Source organism: Dasypus novemcinctus, chromosome 19, assembly GCF_030445035.2.
Source record: "Dasypus novemcinctus isolate mDasNov1 chromosome 19, mDasNov1.1.hap2, whole genome shotgun sequence".
NCBI lineage: Eukaryota > Metazoa > Chordata > Mammalia > Cingulata > Dasypodidae > Dasypus > Dasypus novemcinctus.
In genome coordinates, this window is record NC_080691.1 from 15,739,801 (window position 1) to 15,758,850 (window position 19,050).

Genomic DNA, 19,050 nt, shown 5'->3' on the forward strand with positions numbered 1-19,050 from the left:
CAATATACAGAAGCATGTAGTTGTTCTGGAATTAAATGTTACACATCTGCAGACTGAATAATAGTTTTCCTGAGACTCCTATTTTATAGAGGATTGGCTTTCCCCTTGCTGTAAGTAAAGCTTTTTCTCTTGTTAAAATGCAACTTCGTAAGTTTTAAAGACAAATGGACTCCAGGCTTTCCCAAGAATTGAGTTTGCACTCTTTAACTATAGAAACTCAGGGGCCAAAACTGTCTTCTTCCTGGAAGGTGGCAGCCTAACGTAGCGAGGGTAGGTGATATCTCCTCCAGGCCACACCACAAGACTCTTCCTTGGACTCTCATCTTCGCACTCAAGCCATTCCTTTCCATAACGCTCAAGGTGGCAGCCAAACACGAGCATCAAGACCTAAAGACACAGCTGTCTTTTCACAGGAACAAAGGACTTCACATCCTTTCCTGGACGCCTATTTGAAGATTGATCATTTCCTAGAACCTACCCATTAATTGTTTTACTATAACAAGGAATCATCCAACATGTTTTATTTCTTCTTTTTCAAATTTTTTGGAAGTGCTTTTACAGATATGTTAAATGTGCTGGGGAACATTATACAGCAGGTCACACTGAAAACCATGGTAATATGCAAAAGATACACTTTACAACCCAAAGGCATATGGAAGCACAATGTTACAGCAACATGCTCGGTTTTTAATATCTGGCATTCACCAGGAAAAATAATTCAGAAAAATGGAAAGTAGGGATAACACCTTTTCATCAAATGCCAGACATCTGTTCCCACCGTGTTTGCTGCCTTGGAGCCACCAAAAGACACAGGGAGGCTGGGCCATGGGGGCTGGCCACCAGCGTTCTGCAGCCAGGCTCTGACCCACCTGTCCTGAGAAGTCTGTGGCTCGGGCCTACCGGCTGGGGCACACATCAAAACGCTGAGCAGTCAGCATGCTCTTAGACACACATCAGAGACAAGCAACACAGCAAAAATCACTTGTCACTGGGGAGGCGCACATGCCTCCCTCCAAGAGCACAGACCTGTGGGAGGGACCTCAGCTCATGGGAGCACTTCTCACCGTCTCTTACAGCCACCCCTTCCCCCTGGGTTTGGTCATTTCTTTAGGACTTCATTTTCCAGGCTCAGCTCGTACTTTTCACAGTTCCAGCGTTTGCTGAAAGCCACCGTGACGCGTGGGGCATAACTAGCCCACCCCAGTCATGGGGTTCGGCGATGGATTTGTTTTTGGAATCCAAGCTGAATCTTAAGTTGACGCCTGGCTACAAGGCCGGGCCAGGGACTCCTGTGGAGGATGGCTACAGAAAGGGAGCTCCTCAGCGATGGGTGCCAAGAGGCTGTCCTTCAGCCCTCCCTGGGCCGGTCCCGGCTCCGTCTGGCTCATGAACCGGTTGCTGAGGGACAATTCCTTGCACGGTGCCACTGAGGTCATTGGTCAGATGTGAATCTACAGGTGCACCTAGGGCTAACTGGCAGCAACCAGAATAGAGAAATGGACGTACTGTGTACCTGGAGGGGCATGTGTGGCAACGCCTGATGGGCTCTCCCTGCCTCAGCCTGCAGGATTCAGGGGAATGGATGGAAAAAGCTTGTTCTATGTGGGAATATACATGGATAAAATGGAGACTGGAAAGTGATCATGCTGGGAATGGAAAGGCAGACTCTCTAAGGAAGCTCCTCTAAGTGAACTAACTACGTCACACGGGCAGTGTCTACACTAGCGTTTTGTATTATTTCATTCCGTGAGTTAGATTTAGTCACAGAGGACCTGACAATGTAGCTCCAACCTTAACAACGGAAAGTAGGAAGTTGCTCCTGCTCTTTGGCCAAAGGTTAAACGCAATTTAAGACATCCTAAAGAAATAAAATATTTTCAAATGGGTAGGAAATCAGCATCACACAGACCCTGAGTTCCAAAGCCACATCCACCTTGCTGTTTATAAAGTGTTTTATTCCGATGGGCAGTGTAGATGTATAAAAAGGTCAGACTTCAATCCTTAAATTAAAATTAAAATTGTTTATATAAAGAGCTAATCCAGTGCAACAATTAAAACCAAAGAAAATCTGAAGGCATCTTATAGAACATGAAGATGTCCAGTTTGGGGAATTGATAATATTATTGCTTTCTTGGACCGGAAGGAGAATCTCCCCAATTGCTTTAAGGCCCATGAACTGTGATTTCCCACCTGGAAACGGACAGTGTCCTCTTCACATCTTGAGTCACAGAACTGTCTATAAACACTGAAGCCCAGGTTAGTGTTTTCTGAAGTTTTTAAGTATTTTTAAACATGTCTAAAAGCAAAGAACCATTACCACCAAAACCCATTTAGCATATAAAGCCATAAGGAACAGGCACAAAGAATTTCAACACCAACAAAATGTGAGGCAGGGTTTGCACTTTGCACACACACAAAATCTAAATCTAAAGGGTTTCCCAAATCTTGTTCCCTACTTTTTCCTCTTCTTTCTGAAATCAATTTTACCACACTGCACAGATGTGTACTGAGATCTGGAGGAACCGGCTTGGCCCATGTCTTGGTCATCCTACTTTCCAAGGAAAAGACTGTTGGTGGCAAACACTCCCCAGAGCGCTGAGGGCTGGTACCGTGTGTGTATGGGAGAGGGGGTGCTCGTTCACAAGGGACAGCACAGCAGGGGGGGGCTTGTTCCCCTGGGAGAGAGTTTCGGCTCACTTGTTTGCTATTTCACGGCCTCAGTTTCATAAAGCCAATTCCTGTGTTTACACCCAGTTACCAAAATCACATCTGTGGTATCTGGAAAAAGACACACCTTGGACTGGGACATTCATTATGACTGTCAAGCGATTGGCAATTGAGACATTCCTTTTCACCATGAAAGCTGGGGGACATTTGCCAAAACGCCAGAGGTGGTGCTAGCTGTTTCAGGAAGTGCAGGCCTAACAGAGCAGGTGGGGCCTGGGCAACGCACCCACCAGTCTTCCAAGACGCAAGCAAGGTCCTCGAGCATCTTGTGCTTTTCTTACGTCTCTACGGGTCTGTCTGTTCTGGGCTCCCAGCACCCCTGTCCTTGGTCCAACAAGCCTCTGCCCCAAACACATACTCAAAACCGAGCCATTAACAAGCCAAGCACAGCAGCAGTCAGGAGCTGCCCAAAAGTCAGCACGCCAGGTAGTTCACGTGAGCTTCAAGAGTGTGTGTGGGGGGCAGAAAGTCCCTCCTCCTGAGACATCGTAGAAAAGTTTTACCCAGGCTGCTGGGAGAATGAGAAGGGAAAAGCTCTTTGCAACTTTTAAGACACTTTTCTTTTGGTTTCCATTTATTACTGCATCAAGGGTGTCAAAACCGCTGGCTGAAAGGAAAAGAAAACATACACACAGTCAAATCATACAGGTGCTGAAAAGAAAAAGAGAAGTATGGATAAAATAATGAAACACCAAAGAATATTTAAATGTTTATTTTTATGTTAAAAACGATGCGTTACCCTGTGGTTAGAATATACCTTTATATGGGGAAATGAAGTCACTTTATTTCTGAAATATTTCCAGAGAAAAGAAAAGAAATAACCCAAAAGTAATGAAGAGTAAGATCAAAGTGTTCCAGTATTTCCATCAACAATCCCAGCATGAGCGTGTCCTCTCCAGGACAGGATTCCCAAGTCAGTGCATTTTACGATGTTATGTCTCAGTGTTTTACCCATCAGTTTAGATCTTTCTGAGTGGGATGTCTGTACATTTAAAAGCTACAGCTCTGCATGCTTTTATTTTAAAATGTACTTATTCTGATATACCTCTCAATGTTATATTACACACATATATATCTGCTCTCCATAATTCAGTGTAACTTTTCCACCATCCATTCTATCGTTTTAGTTAACAGAGGATATGCATTACATTACACACGCATAATTTTAATGGAGGAGATGGTTACCTAGTTTATAGGCCATTTATCTCGTTAGTACAGAGACTGAAACGGGGGGCCAAGACCATCTTTGAGGGGACGTGCAGGTGTCCTCTGGAGCTGCTGTTGCACTGAGTCCTCCAATGGACAGGCTTTACTGTGGTCCCCACATTCCCACACTGGAAGAGCTGAAGAATGAGGAGTGAAGCGCACAAAGCCAGGCTATCCAGGACTTAGAAATCATCAAGGTACCAAAGATTTAGTCTACAGTTGTGGCCATGGGACAAAAATGAATCCATCATTTCCCCTGCATTGATGTTTTCAAACAGAAACACCTGGCTAGATTTTAAAGGCTGTTATAGTCTGCAAACTTGACCTTGCTGGTGTGCGATATAAGACAGCTAGGAAGTTCTGTTTCTCCTCTCTTGGTGCATGTAGCATTTTGTGGACTTTGCTAGGTGGTGTTCTGGGAGAAACTTTGAGCATCTTCTCTCCTTGCTGTCAACTGCAGTGTGTCCAAGAGGAAACTCCAGCTCGCTCCCCTGGCAGGCGATTCTCCACCCCTGCACTCCGGCCTCGGCAGCAGCCTGTCTGGAGCCAGGGAACCGTCTTCTCATGATCTCTAGGGGTTAGGCCGTGTGGTCCCCGTGAGTGCCTGAGCCCCCCGTGTGACCCACAGCCGTCACAGCTGGTGCTGCTTTAGGAGGCATCTGACCCACTCTTATGGAATGGAAGGGACTTGATAAATATTGTTTGGTTCAAGTTATTCATTTAGAGTAAGACTATGGCTAGCTCTGCTATGAACAGGCAGATGTAAGGCCCCAAGGGATTCGATTTCAAGACTAAATATTCTATGTTCCTCCCCCCGCCCCTCCATTTTAGTTTAGATATTTGGGGATGTAATGTCTATTAGTTTTGACTAGTTGGAAAACAAGGCCATGGATTCTAATCAGCAGAAAATATTTAGAACAGATAAAACTTCAATTTAAGTTCTGTTAATCTGAATAAGGTCCATGCCAAATCAGAACAACTGAAAGTCACTGATGATTCCCACTCAATATTCTCGTGCTCTTCAGTATCCACACACACACATTTGTATCTGTGTATATGTGTGTTGTATGGTAAAAGGGACCCCTCTCCCCAGCCTTTCCACTTGTTTCTCATTTTGAATTGTCTGAGATTTTTCATAAAGGAACAAAGGTGATCTAGGGTCACTCCGGCTGAGCCTTCTTAGCCCACGCCTGCTCCCGCACCGCGTCCAGCACGCACAGGCTCATGGTACTGGAACTGCTCTAACCACCAGGCGGCCGTAGCGGCAGTCCCCAGGATGGTAGTTTCTCTTGCTTCCCCAGCCTGCCCCAAACGACACCGCACACCCAAGCCATCCTCTGCAGTAGGAGACAGCCTGCTCTGTGTGGGACACTCACCCTTAACTGAGCTGAGGACCCTCAGTTTCAGAAACACCTGGGCCAAATGTGGAGGCTCCACAGAGAGAGAACTGGCCACGTCTTCCAGAGGGAGCAGGGCTCATTTAGAGAACTGCGGGCCAAGGAGCTCGTGAGCCTCTCTTCGCCCGCTGCGTTGGTGAGGCCACCTCCACCACACACTCTGAAGGGCAGTGGTGCCTTCCTGTGGCTGAGGAGCTCTTCCTACAAGGTGCCTGCCATCTCTAGAAATTCCTTCTGCAGCAATTGCCTTGGGTCTCCTGGCTCCATTCTCTTGTCAAATTTAAGGGTTCTTGCAACCTGACCAGCTTCAGTTCCAAAGCCTCACTGTAACACAGGACCAAGCGAATACCTGCCTTGGATGTCAGAGGCACCTCACCTGTAATGTGCGCACTGTCCACCAACACACTGTCGCCCTATGGGCAAAAGATACAAGAAGAGCCTTACGGCTGCCAACGAGAGGAGCCCTGAGAGAGGCTGGGCTATGCTGACCCTACCAGGGACCCTATCGCAAGAGGGGGGACTGAGCTCCTGGGGACTAGCTCCTGGGAACTAGCCAACTGGAGTCAGAGGACCGCCCAGAGGGCTCCTGCAGCTCCTTCTACCTTTTGGTCCTCAACATTCTACTTCTCAGAGATACAAATGCCTCGACAGAGCTTACGGTGGGGCATACAAGCCCAGTGTGTGTTTTGCCAGCAACCCCATCTTAATAAAAATGTTGTCACATTTTCCTAATCATGCTTTGTTGACACCACTCATGCTGTTCTTCGAATAACATTTTCTATTTAAAACTTACGCAGGGAGGCACCTTTTTTTCCCTCTTGCCACTCGGATTTTCCAATTGTGGTGATTTTTCATAGCAACTGCTTCTTATGCTCTGGAACAGTCATTTATTTTTAGGATTCCTTTGAGCATCCCATTGCTTTTCTCCCTTGGTGCACTCTCCGTGAAGGTTTCATCTCTGCCAAAATCATGGTTGAGGAATTTTTTGTTGTGTTTTGATCGTTGTATGGGTGAATTTCTATTTTGCTGGGCTGAAGTATTTTACTTTCTTATTTTTATTTTTGGTCTGAAAAAATGGGAGGTTTAATGGACAGCTATTTCCTAAGCAATTTCCTTTCTGTGTATATCAATTCTACTTTGAGCGTTCAGCTGGCATAATAAATTGTATTGACCGCAAGTATTCAGATAGATACAGCTGTTTTGAGGCCTTGCTGCCCTCAGAAATGGGCCCCAGGAGTTCCCCATGAATTTGCACCAAGCAGAGGATAAGGCGAAATGTTTGGTCTGTGATTCACAACTTTACTTCCAATGTTGCCACTTCATGAAGCACACTGTAAAGAGATGACCCTCCCTCAGGGTATGTCACTCGCACTTTAAGGAAAAGCCTGGTCCAGGTCTGAAGGAGGAGAGAACGTGAGGACCAGCTTCTGAGCCACGGCCCTGAACACTGGAGTGTGGGAAACTGAAGAACACCTGACATCTTGCACGGACACCAGGAAGTAACACGACACGGCAAAGCCCGGGGAGGAAAACGCATGTGGAAATCAAACAGATCTCAAAGAAAAGACGGAAATTTCTTCTCTTCATGTTTCAAAAAAGAATTCCAGAGGTCAAAGGAACCAAGTGCAGGCGCAAATGTATATAAAAATAATGAGCCGTGCTCGTAACAAACAAGGAGAGCTACATTCAGTTATCTTTCACATACGTCTAATCTCAGGCCAAGGGCAAGAAATGTCCGCTGTGCTTTAAAAGGTCTAGAATAGAAAAATCAACACCCAAATCTCTCCTAATTCCAAACGGCTTTTTGTTACTAGATGACTAACAATGTCGGTGGGGTCAGGTTTATTACATTCGCACTGAGCTAGTACCAGGCAGTATATAAAACTGTTGTCTTAGGATTTCTCCAGTCCCTACATGTGGCTGTGTTAGAAGCATTTCCCCAACTAAGCCCAGCTGCTTTCACCCTGCAGGCCTCTGCTACTTGCTTAGAGAGGATCCCACCAGCCCTCCACCGATGAAGCTGTGTCAAATCATCCCCTATTGCTCATCAGACTCACCGCTCCACCATTCAAAAAACAGAAGGCATAAAGGTGAATACGAACATAAGAAAGTCGCTCACATCTGCTCCTGCAGCCTTTCCATGTAGTCTCTGAAGTCCTGGGCGTCCCCCAGCCCCATGTCCTGGCAGACCCACTTAATGCTGTCATCGCTGTCGAACAGGATGGAGTTGGTGTACGGGCCGCCGTCCTCGGGGAGAATGGTGGTGTAGGAAGTAAACTTGACTCTCTTCCTCTTGGGGCCCGAAGGGTTTATTGGGTCAGTCTTCATTTCCTTCTCGTAGACATAGTCAGGAGGTCTGAGGAGCTGGCTGTGGAAAGTCTTCTGGGAGCTGCCGTTGAGAAGGAAGTTCCTCTCCCCGAGCTGCAGCCCCCTGTCTATCATGGTCGTGCACTCCTCCGACGGGAGCGTGATGTCAACGGGGTTCTCCAGAAGCTCCACCTCGTTCCCCAGCCAGACCCAGTCATGGGAGTGGGGGATGTTGCCCTGCTCGCTCACGGCAAATCTTTTGTGTCTGTACTTCCAGGCAAATGCCACGCAGTTGATCAGGAAGACCAGAATGGCCAGGCAGAAGACGCAGAGCAGGGCGTACATGCCGATCTCCAGGTCAGTTAGCCCCCTGGAGGTCACCGTCAGGTCACCAGGACTGTTGGGCTCGGGTAACTTCCCGCGTGTGGGGAAGCTCGTGAAGGCGTCTGGACCACCGCTCTTGAGTAGCTTCTTCTTCTTTCCCTCCATGGGAGACCGCGGCGTTGTGCTTTTGTTGGCACCTTCCCCTTGGCCAACAGATGCGCCATGTTGGAACCACTCCTGAACTGCCCTCTCCTGGTTTCCTTCTCGCTCTATGGAGTTACTGAGATGGCCTTTATACTCCCGATCCATGCCCTCGATGTCGTTGGTGCCTCCTTGGTGCTCACCCACACTTGGTTCAAATTTGACCTTGACATGTCCTTTACCCACAGCAAGAACACTCTTCCTCTTGGTCTTCTGACAAGGTTCACTGATCATAAGTTCTAACTTAATCAAGGGCCCTTGCCCTTCCCCCTCTGCAACCACGATTGGCCATTTGGACTGAAGGTTTGGCTGGACAGACACCACCATTTCATCCAATGACGAGACAGTGATTGAAAAATCCTTGGGATCATAAATGTCTAAAGGTGTTGCTGAACCATCACTGAACAAGATCCAAGAACTGACTATTGCTTCCTAAGAAAAATGAAACCAAAGCATTATGTTATAATCAGGTTCCTTCATGTTTGCAAACAAAAATATGACTTCCCATACATTATTCTTTAAATTTACAAACTGAGAAAAATAAACTATGTTTTATAATCTTGAACAAATTTGGCTTGCCTTGAACTGGCATCAATAATGTACTTTAGCCCCACCGGAATATAAGGAATAAAAAATATACTTCAATGAATACAGTACAATGTCTATTAATTTATTGCATGCCATACAACAGAATTTGACTTTGACCTTTCCAAAAACATTTGAAAGATCAGGCAATTCATCTGAATCAATTTCAGGTACAACTACTCAGGCTACTGTTCAGGCTAGCATCACACTGAACATTCTCTACTAGGAAGCCAATGCACTGGCTGGAGTACCTGCGGAAAGCAGCACTATGAGACTGAACTGCTTGAAAGACATGGCATCCCTGGCATCTTTATAAGTGACTCGCTGAAAGTTTAAAGATGGAGGAGAAATTTAGAGTTGACAATAATTTCAGTAAACAATAGCAATTTGGTGCCTATTAGCCATGCTTGTTTGAGCAGCTCAAACAGTTTCCAAGTACCAGAAAACACCTGCTTTGGGGAAAGTGAAAACACGAGATCCCTTGTGCAGTCTAGCAGCAGCCCACACCTAGCACAGGGAAGCCCACTGGAAAGCAAATGGCATATGGCAGGTGGTTCATGTGCAAATGTGTAAAACAAGGAAATGCATCCAAACCACTGTGTTCTTTTCTCAGAAACAAGACACAATGGAAAAGAAGCGGGAAGAAGCTTCAGGAATCACCAGTCCTCGCTGCAAGTGCTGCAGGGATCCTCTCTGCAGGGTGTGGTAAGGGAGAGAATGTCGTTTCCACTAACCAGGGACACAGGGCCCCTGGCCGCTCACCTGCTGGGGGGCCTGAAGAATATCCTGCGCAGTCGCTGTGGAGACGATGGCTCTTCTGTCTGCTCTGTGCGGCTGCAGGGAAAGAGACAAGCCAGCCACGAGCTGCACGCCCAGGTCTGTGACGGTGACACGGTCATCCAGGACGACCACTGTCTTCTCAGCCAGGATGGAGTCGGAGAGAGGTGAGAGAACCTTCGAAAGCAAGCGGGAAAGTTCATGTGTCCTCTCCCTGCAGCCACTTTAAACTCCTTAACTGACATCTCCCTCAGTGTGTTCTCCCAGCTCTCTGCTCAGTGAACGTGCTCACGGGAATGGCTTAGGCATGTGCTATGCTATTGTTGAGTTACATCTACCCACTGAAGAAGGAGTTTTACCAAGCCCACCCTGGTCTTGTCTTTTCCTTGTTTCATGTGATAATAGCAGTAGTATATTCTCTGATAAAAGTTAGATGCCCATGTGGGTACTGGGCACTCAAAGAGTAACATTTGCCCAATAAATACTTATACTTTGAAAGTAACAGAAATGTGGTAAAACTCAATCGGGCTCAGCCACCTTCTCCTGCTCACGTGTCTTCTGACGGGCAGCTGTGTGGTCGTCACGGAATAGTAACGATGACTGCGTGGGCCATGGTGACGTCAACGGGGAAACCGGTTAAACAAGGCAGGAAGGGACCCGTGATGTCCTGAAGAGCCGGCCCTCCTAATTAACCATCTAATTTGCAACCAGTGGTGACTGAAACCTGGAGAAAAGCATGTGCTAGGTAGAATTTCTAGAACGGCCCCCAAGGACGACCTGCCCTGGTCTTGGAGTCTGTGCTTAGAGAGATTACTCCTGTGATCACGTTCTGTTAAAAGGCACAGGTGACCTTAAGGTATGGGTCCAGTGTAATCATGTGAGTCCTTAAAAAGCAGAGGCCCCTCCCCGGCTGATGGCAGAAGGGGCAGTCAGGCAGGTTCACAGCATGGGACAGAGTCTGGGCACCATGGCTGACGATGGGGGCAGGTGAGGCAGGGTGCAGGAGCCCCTGGGAACAGAGAATGGTCCTTGGCTGACATCCTGAAAGGAAACAGGGCCCTCCCATGAGGAACTGAATTCTGCTCACAACCTGAACTGGAGAATAGTCTGGATAGCTCTTCTCCGAAGCCCCTGCTCGCAAATCTGCCCAACCGCCACCTCCATTCCAGCCCTGGGAGACCCTGAGCGGAGGTGCCACGGAGCTCGCTCAGCCTTCTTCCTGATGTGTGGAACTCTGGGCTAATGACAGGTGCTCTTTTAAAGTGCTAAGTTCGTGGTAACTTGTGACACAGCAATAGAAAATTAATACATAATAAAACACTTATGGGGAAGCGGATTTGGCCCAACAGATAGGGCATCCACCTACCACATGGGAGGTCCGCGGTTCAAACCCCAGGCCTCCTTGACCTGTGTGGAGCTGGCCCATGCACAATGCTGATGCACGCAAGGAGTGCTGTGCCACACAGGGGTGTCCCCCATGTAGGGGAGCCCCACGCGCAAGGGGTGTGTCCCATAAGGAGAGCTGCGCAGCGCAAAAGAAAGTGCAGCCTGCCCAAGAATGGCACCACACACACGGAGAGCTGACGTAGCAAGATGATGGAATGAAAGAGAGACACCGATTCCCGGTGCCACTGACAAGAATACAAGTGGACACAAAAGAACACAAAGCGAATGGACACAGAGAACAGACAACTGGGGAGGGGAGACAAATATATACAAAATAAATCTTAAAAAAAAAAAAAAAACTTATCATCCAGCTTTGTCAAAAATGAACTTATTTGCAAAATCCAAAATGTGACTTAATTAACGTGAGCAGGAATATTTTCAATTTGGAGGAAAAGATTATGTTGCGACATTTCTGCATAATTATCCTGTCAAAATTGGCTAGAAAAAATAGTTTTACTATAATTATGAAATAGAAAGCACTTAACTATGGATGTTTTTATATTTAGTGCAAATACATTGTTTTTAAACTTTTTTATCCACTGTTCAAAGTATAACAGCTAAATGGTTAAACTTCAAGGATAGAAAAAAACTAGGTCTCATAGGTTCCACAGTCTTCCATTTGTGATATGAAGAAAGTAGAGTATCATATGGGGGAAACAATTGCTTACAATGTGTGTTTAATTTCATTTTCACTGGTAAAAGAAATTAGATATCTCAATTCTCCCTAAAATGCAAAAATCATTTTGAGCTTAGATTATCAGCCTCAATGAGCACTGCTGCTCCTCCTGCTCCTCTCCTGATCCCCTCGCACACATGCCGGTTGCACGCATGCACCTGGCACACCCACATGCACACCGCCCGCACAACAGCGTCCTCGCAGGTGCCCTCGCGCCGCCTGGCACCAGGGGCGGCAGCAGGAGGGGCCCGGCTGTACCTGCACCGTGGTTATCCCTGGCTCTCGCCCCACCAGGGTCCGGCCATCCTCCAGCTTAGCAATTCTCGGCTCCTCCACTTTCATGAACTCGGTCACGAGGCTGGTGATGTCCAGCTGCCAGTCGGGCCCCAGCATGTAGGTGAGCTGCCCTAACTCGGGCGACTCGGCCACGAACTGGGTCAGGACGCGGACTGTGGCGTGCTGGTACTGCAGGGAGCAGCCTCTCCCTCTCTTCTCCTCGTCGTCCTCGTCCTCGCTTTCCCGGGTGGGCCTGGAAGCAAATGTGCCAAAAAGAATCAGCCCTGCCACTGCCCAGTTTCACGCCCTCATTTTTCAGCTCCACGCGACACACGGAAAGCAATGAAACGGCCCTTGTGCCTGCCCGACCTGCTGGCCCGTGGTTTCACCGCCCGGCTGTCCCAAGCTCCTCTTGGGGATCGCTGTGCGCCTCGGGGGCTGCCAGCAGCCTGGGCCATGGGAGCCGGGAGCAGGCCTGCAGAGGACCCGGGCCAGGAAGGCAGGAGGGCCAGCACCAGCAGGCAGAGGCCCTGCCCTTGCCCTCTGGGTCCTGCAGGTTTGTCATTCTAAAATAATTCCCCGCAGGTGACAGAGGCGGAACCTTGGGCCTGAGGCGAGGGTGACTCTGCCTGGAGGACTGTCTGCTGACCTTTTTTTTTTCTTTCCATTTTCTTTTAAAAGATACATAGATCACACAAAATGTTACATTAAAAAATATAAGAGGTTCCATACAACCCACTCCCCACCCTACCCCCTCTCATTTCAGCAACTTCTTTCATTAGTGTGGTACATCCATTGCATTTGATGAGTACATTTTGGAGCACTGCTACATAGCATGGATTATAGTTCATGTTGGAGTTGACACTCTCCCCCAGTCCATTCAGTGGGTTACAGCAGGATATATACTGTCCAGCATCTGTCCCTGCAATATCATGGAGGACACCTCCAAGTCCTGAAAATGCCCCCATATCACACCTTTTTCCCTCTCCTGGCCCTCAGGAACTCCCGTGACCACTGTCTCCACATCAATGCTACAATTTCTTCCATTGCTAGAGTCACGGTAGTTCTATAGTAGAATACCAGGAAGTCTACTCTAATCCTTATTTTATTCCTCCATCCTGAGCACCCTGGGGTGGTGATGTCCCCTCCACCTCTAAATCGAGAGGGGGCTTAGATCCCACTGGCTGATGATGGGATTCTCCTGCTTGCAGCTGTAGACGCTCTCCGTTCCCTGGTGTGGTGGTTGACCCTCCTTACCTCCCTGTCAGCTGACCTGGGTAAGTCAACGAACTGGAGAGTAGGTGCTGCAGCTCTGCGGAGGCTCAGGGCCCCCCTGGCACACACGCCTCCCTGCGTGGCCTCCACTCAGGCACCCCACCCCTCACCTCAGGAATGAAAATAACCACTTGCCCGAGGATCCAACAGGCCCAGGCGTGAGGGCAGCGGGGAAGGGCCCCTGGGAATTCCCTCAAAGTCGGCCCTTGAACCCCAGCTGGGCCGCTTTCAGGTCCAGCCTCCTCCTGGGCTGGGGCGCTCCACACCCGGCAGAGACGGCCCCTCAGAGCTCACCGTCCTGAAGGCGGCAGGGCACCTCTCCCCTCCCACCTCCCTGCTCTCCCCTGAAATCCCTGCTGGAGGCGCCAAGCTGCTGCGAGGCAGGCTGCCTGGGATGAGCAGGGCACCTCCACTGCCCCGCCTGCTTCTCCTTTCCCCCTGAGCACACCAGCCTGGCCCACCCAGCCAAGGCCCTCCCCTGAGGCCTGCTATCCACACCCCCCTGACATCCCATCTGCCTCCTCCCAAAACAGCCCCGCCCTGCGTGCTGTCCTGACAGGGCTTGGTGGGGGGCTGCCGCCTCTCCCGTGACCCTCCAGGGTGGGGAGCTGTGTCAGGGAAGGAGGGGCACGACTGACGTCTCCGTGTGAAGGCCCAGGCCCAAGGCTCTGGAATCCTGGGGGCTCGCCACACGCGTGACATGAGGCATCTGACCTCCACAAGAGCCCCGAGGGGGCGGACGAGGAGGCCACGCCTGGGGTGCCTCCGCTGAAGTCAGCAGGAGTCGCCTGCTCAGGCAGGGCCCAGCCAGGCCGTCTGCACCCCCTGCTTGTTGTTTCCCACTTTATAGCTGACCCCCTTCGTTTCACATTAGCCATGAAATATGGTCCTGTGTTTACACAGAGAAACCCAGGCTCAGCGTGGTGAGCTGTGCAGCCTCCTCACGGGAAACTGCAGATTTGGGTCCGCTCCATCTGACTCCTTACACCCACTCTCTACAGCACGTCATCCCACCACCCTGAAAGTTCTAGGGACCACTGACCAATTGCTGTGTGGCTCTTTGCAGTTTTATCCCATGTAACCACCACCATAATCAAGATGCAGATCTGTTCCATTTCTCTCCACCACTCCCTCATCCTGCCCCTTCATATCGTCATTCCCCACTGTTAGCCCAGGGCAATCGCTCATCTGTTTTCCATTTCTGTAATTTTGGTCTCTGCAGAACGTCAGAGTAAATGGAATTATATGGGATGTCACCTTTTGAAGCTAACATTTTTCCCTCGGCATAATTCCCTGGAGCTCCATCCGAGATAGTTCCCTTAATAGTTCACTCGTTTCACTGCTGAGTCGTATCCCATCGTTTAGCTTTCCACAGTTCCTCACTCATCCATCCACTGAAGGACATGTGGGTTGATTCCAGTGTGGGATATTACAGATAGAGCTGCCATGAACGTTTGTACACAAGTTTTTGAGTGAACGTAAGTTTTCATTTCTCTGGGATAAATGCGAAAGACTACATTTGAGGTAATGTATGGTAAGGGAATGTATAGTTTGAAAAGAAAACTGCCGAACTATTTTCAGAAGGCTGTGCGATTTTACACTCCCCACAGCACGGATGAGTGACCCAGTTTCTCCGTAGCCTTACCTCATTTGGAAACACCACTATTTTTCATTTCAGTCATTCTGATAGGTGTGTAGTGGTATCTTATTGCAGTTTTAATTTGCATTTCCCTAATGTCTACTGATGTCGAACACCTATTCATGTGTTTAATTGTGCTCTGCATATCATCTTCAGTAAAATGTCTGTCCATGTCTTGTGCACACTGTTGAATTGTTTACTGTTGAACTGTACAAGTTCTTTTAATATTCTATATGCAGTCCCTTGCAGTATATATGATTTCCAAACATTTCCTCCCAGTGTACAAACTATTTTTCCCTCCTATTAACGTAGTCTTTCTCAGAGGAAACATTTACAGTTTTGATGAGGTCCAATTTATCATTTTCCCTCTCATGATTCAAGCTTATGGTATCAAATCTAAGAACTCTTTACCTAGCCCTATAGCTGAAGATTTTCTCCTACATTTATGTCTAAAAGTTTTATTGTTTTGTGTTTTACATTTAAGTTTGTGGTCCTTTTGAGCTGATTTTAGTATAAATGTGAACATGGTATACCTTGACGTACATTTAGATCTCTTTAGATTGCAATTTTCAACATACACATCCTGTATGTTGTGTTACATTACTATATATTTCATTTTCTTTGGTGTAACTACAAATGGTATTGTGTTTTTAATTTAGGTTCTCACATGTTCAATGTTACTATATAGAAAGGTCATTAATTTTTCTATGTTTTTCTTATATCTTGTTGCTTTGCTGAACTAACTTATTTGTTCTACCAGATTTTTTTGGTAGATTTTCTACACAATCATATCATCTACAAAGAGAGACAGTTTTATTTCTTCTTTTATAGTCTGTATGCCTTTTATTACCTGTTCTTGCTTGAATGTGCTGGCTGCAACTTCCAGAACTACCCTGAATAAGTGTGAGAGTGGACATCTTTGCCTTGATCCTAATCTTAGAGGGAAAGGATTCAGTCTTTCACCATTAAGTATGGTGTGAACTGTAGGTTTTTGTACATATTCTTTATCAAGTTAAAGAAACTCCCCCTATTACTAATTGACTGAAGTGTTTATTTCATGGAAAGGTGTTGAGTTCTGTCAAGTGATTTCTCTACATCAACTGATATAATTTTCTTCTTTAGCCTTTTGATAATGTGGATTACATTGATTTTCAAATGATGAACTAGTCTTGTGAATAAATCCTACTTGGTCATGCTGCATACTTCTTTTAATACATTACAGGATTCAATTTCCTAATATTTTCTTGGGAGTTTGTGTATCTGATTTCATGAGAGATACTAGTTTGTGGTTTTCTTTGGGGAAGAAGACCATGTTTGTTTGGTTTTGCTATCAGGATAATAGTCATTTCTTAAAATGTGTTTGGAATTATTTCCTCTTCTAATTTTTGGAAGAGACTGCAAAATTAGCATTAATTCTACTTTAAATGTCTGGTAAAATTCTCCACTGAAATAACTTGGGCCCTGGGGAGTTGTTTCTTGGGAACTTCTTAATTATGGAATCAATTTCTTTAATGGTTATAGGACTGTTCAGATAATCTATAGCACCCTGGTTAAGTGCTGGGAGTTTGTGGTTTTTGAGAAAATAGTCCATTTCTTCTAGAATTTCCTTATCCTTTTGTTGGCTGCTGGCTCTATATTGATAATCCATGTTTCATTCCTGATATTGATGACGCATGTTTTCTGTTTTTATCTTTGTCAGTCTTGCTAAAGGTTTATCAATTTCATTGATTGTTTCAAAGAACAAGCTTTTAGTTTCACTGATTTCTTATACTGTTTGTATATCTTCACTTTCTTTGATTTCTGCTCTTTTATTTCCTTCCTTGTGCTTGCTCTTGAAGTATGAACCTAAGATTACTCAAAAGAGGCCTTTCTTCTTTGCTAACAATGTAATTAATTTCTCTCAGCAGTACTTTATATCTTTGCATAAAATTTTGTAATATACTTTAATTTTAATTCAATTCTATGTAATTTTTATTTCATTTAATATTTCTCTTTGACCATGAGTTATTTATAAATGTTGAATAACTTCCAAGTGTTTGGAGATTTACCTGTTATCTTTCTAATACTGAATTCTTGGTTGATTTCATTATGGTCAGAGAACATAATCTGTATGATTGCAACTCTGTTAATTTTTTCTAAGGATTTTTTTTACAATATAGCTCTTTCCATTCTTTTACTTTTGACCCACTCAAGTTTTGTTTGCAGGTAGTTTCTTGCTGACAGGATATACTTGTATCTTATTTATCATCCATTCTCAATCACTGACTTTTAATAGGTACATTGAGACCATTCGCATTTAAAGTCATCATGATATTTTACAGCTTAAGTCTGGTGTTTCACTGTTTTCTGTCTGTTGCTCCTTTGTTGGGTCCCTATTTGTCTTTTGTTGCCCTCCTGTGGGTTACTTGAACAACTTTTTAAATATTCTGCACAGCCTACTGATACCAATGTCTCACCACTAAGAGTGAAGTACACATACCTTACTTCCATTTAAGTCTTTTCATCATCCCCACTTATAAAACGTAATTGTTTCAAGTATCTCTTCTGTACAACTAAGTGTCATATCAGCTGGTGTTACCATTTTTGCTTCAACTATCAAATACTTAAGAAATTTGTGATAATTTATCATGTTTACTACTATTTTCACCCAGCTTTTATTATCCTTTCCTTTTTTAATGTCCAAACCTTCTCATTCTATCATTTTTTTTTAGTGAATTTTTTTAGAAAATTTCTTAAGGGTGGGTCTCTCAGAAACAAGTTCTCTTAGTGTTTTGTTTTGTTTTGTTTTTATTCTGAGAATGTCTCTATTTTCCCTTCATTTCAGAAGGATACTTTAGCCAGACACAGAATTCACCATTGATAGTTTTCTTTCAGTACTTGAAAAATGTTATGTAACTTGGTTACATGGTTTCAAGTGAGAAGTTTGCTTCATTCAAATCCCTATTGGTAATGCATCATTTCTATGAATGCCTTAAAGATTATTTTCATTTTAATTTTCAGAAATTTAATTATGATGTGTCTTGACATGGATTTCTTTGGGTTTATCCTTTGTGGCGTTCCCTCAGCTTCTTGAATATGTAGGTTTATGCCTTTTCCATACTTGGAGAGTTTCCATCCATTATTCCTTCAAATACATTTTCAGTCCTACACTCTTTCTCCTCTCCTTCTGGGGTTCTAATAACAGAATTTTAGACCTTGTGCTATTGTCTTACAAATCCCTGATGATCTATTCATTTTTTTTGAGCCTATATTCTCTGTTGTTCACACTGAGTACATTCTATGGAAATGTTCTCAAATTCACTGATTTTTATCCTCTATTCTTGAGCTCATCCAGTAGGATTTTTTAAATTTTGGTTACTGTATTTTTCAGTTCTATAATTTACTATTGTTGTTTTTTTTTTATTCTACTTCTTTGCTGGCATTTTCTATTTTTTCATTTGTTCAAGGAGATTGGTATATACTCATGGAAGAGTGTTTTTTATTCTCCCTAAAATCCTTTTAGATCATTCCAACATTTGGTTCATCTGGGTACTGGCATTGATTGACTCTTTTCTCAAATATTCTAGTTCTTGGTTTGCAAAATCATTTTAATTGTATTCTGAACATTTTGGATATTATATAGGAGATACAACAGCCTACTGAAATCCATTATAGCCACCAGTCACCTAGTTTAGGTTTAGCATGTAGATGCTGACCTAATTTTGTTGCTTTTGGTTTTAATTAAAATTTGGTTTTTAGAGTCCTTGTAATACTGTTCTGCTTTGTTTCAAGCCCCAGGCACCATGCAGGCTCATCAATTTCTGAAGGGCTATATTTCCCTAGTGTGGCAGTTTGCATGGTTTATGAATTCCAAAAATAGATAATGGATTGTGTTTATAAACTGGTCTGTTCTTCTGGGCATATTAGATTGCAGTAGATTCAGAGGTTTCACTTTTACTTGATTAAATTATGACTAAGGCTTTGAATGGGCCACATCAATAGGATGGTCGAGTTCCCACCCCATTGCTGGGTGGGGATGGACAGAGAAAACGACACGGCAGAAGAGAGAGTTTGAGTTTTGATGCTGGAGCCCCAGGAAATAAATACACAGGGAAAGAACGTAAAGGAAGAGAGACAACTCTGTACACACAGCAGAGTCCTGGGAAGAGAATGAGCCTGACAGCCTATAAGGCTGCAGCTGAGCCCAGAGAAAAACAAGCCCAGGGAACCAGACA

At 45.4% G+C, this 19,050-nt stretch overlaps 1 protein-coding gene across 2 annotated transcripts in view; it reads right to left on the minus strand.

Moving 5' to 3' along the window:
* Window positions 1-503: 503 nt before the first annotated feature.
* The window catches only part of LOC101429838 (transmembrane protein 132B), a 398,604-nt gene continuing 380,057 nt past the window's right edge, over window positions 504-19,050 (minus strand). The window contains exons 7-10 of one of the 2 annotated variants that reach the window (XM_071209744.1): window positions 11,905-12,175; window positions 9,510-9,701; window positions 7,450-8,594; window positions 504-3,334 (exon numbers count right to left, since the gene is read on the minus strand). In XM_071209744.1, coding sequence (XP_071065845.1) covers window positions 3,322-3,334; window positions 7,450-8,594; window positions 9,510-9,701; window positions 11,905-12,175 — 1,621 coding nt within the window. In that variant the 3' untranslated portion in view covers window positions 504-3,321. Of the gene's footprint in view, window positions 3,335-3,423; window positions 8,595-9,509; window positions 9,702-11,904; window positions 12,176-19,050 lie in introns of those variants that run through there. The other variant, XM_058281218.2, reaches the window with a different exon arrangement.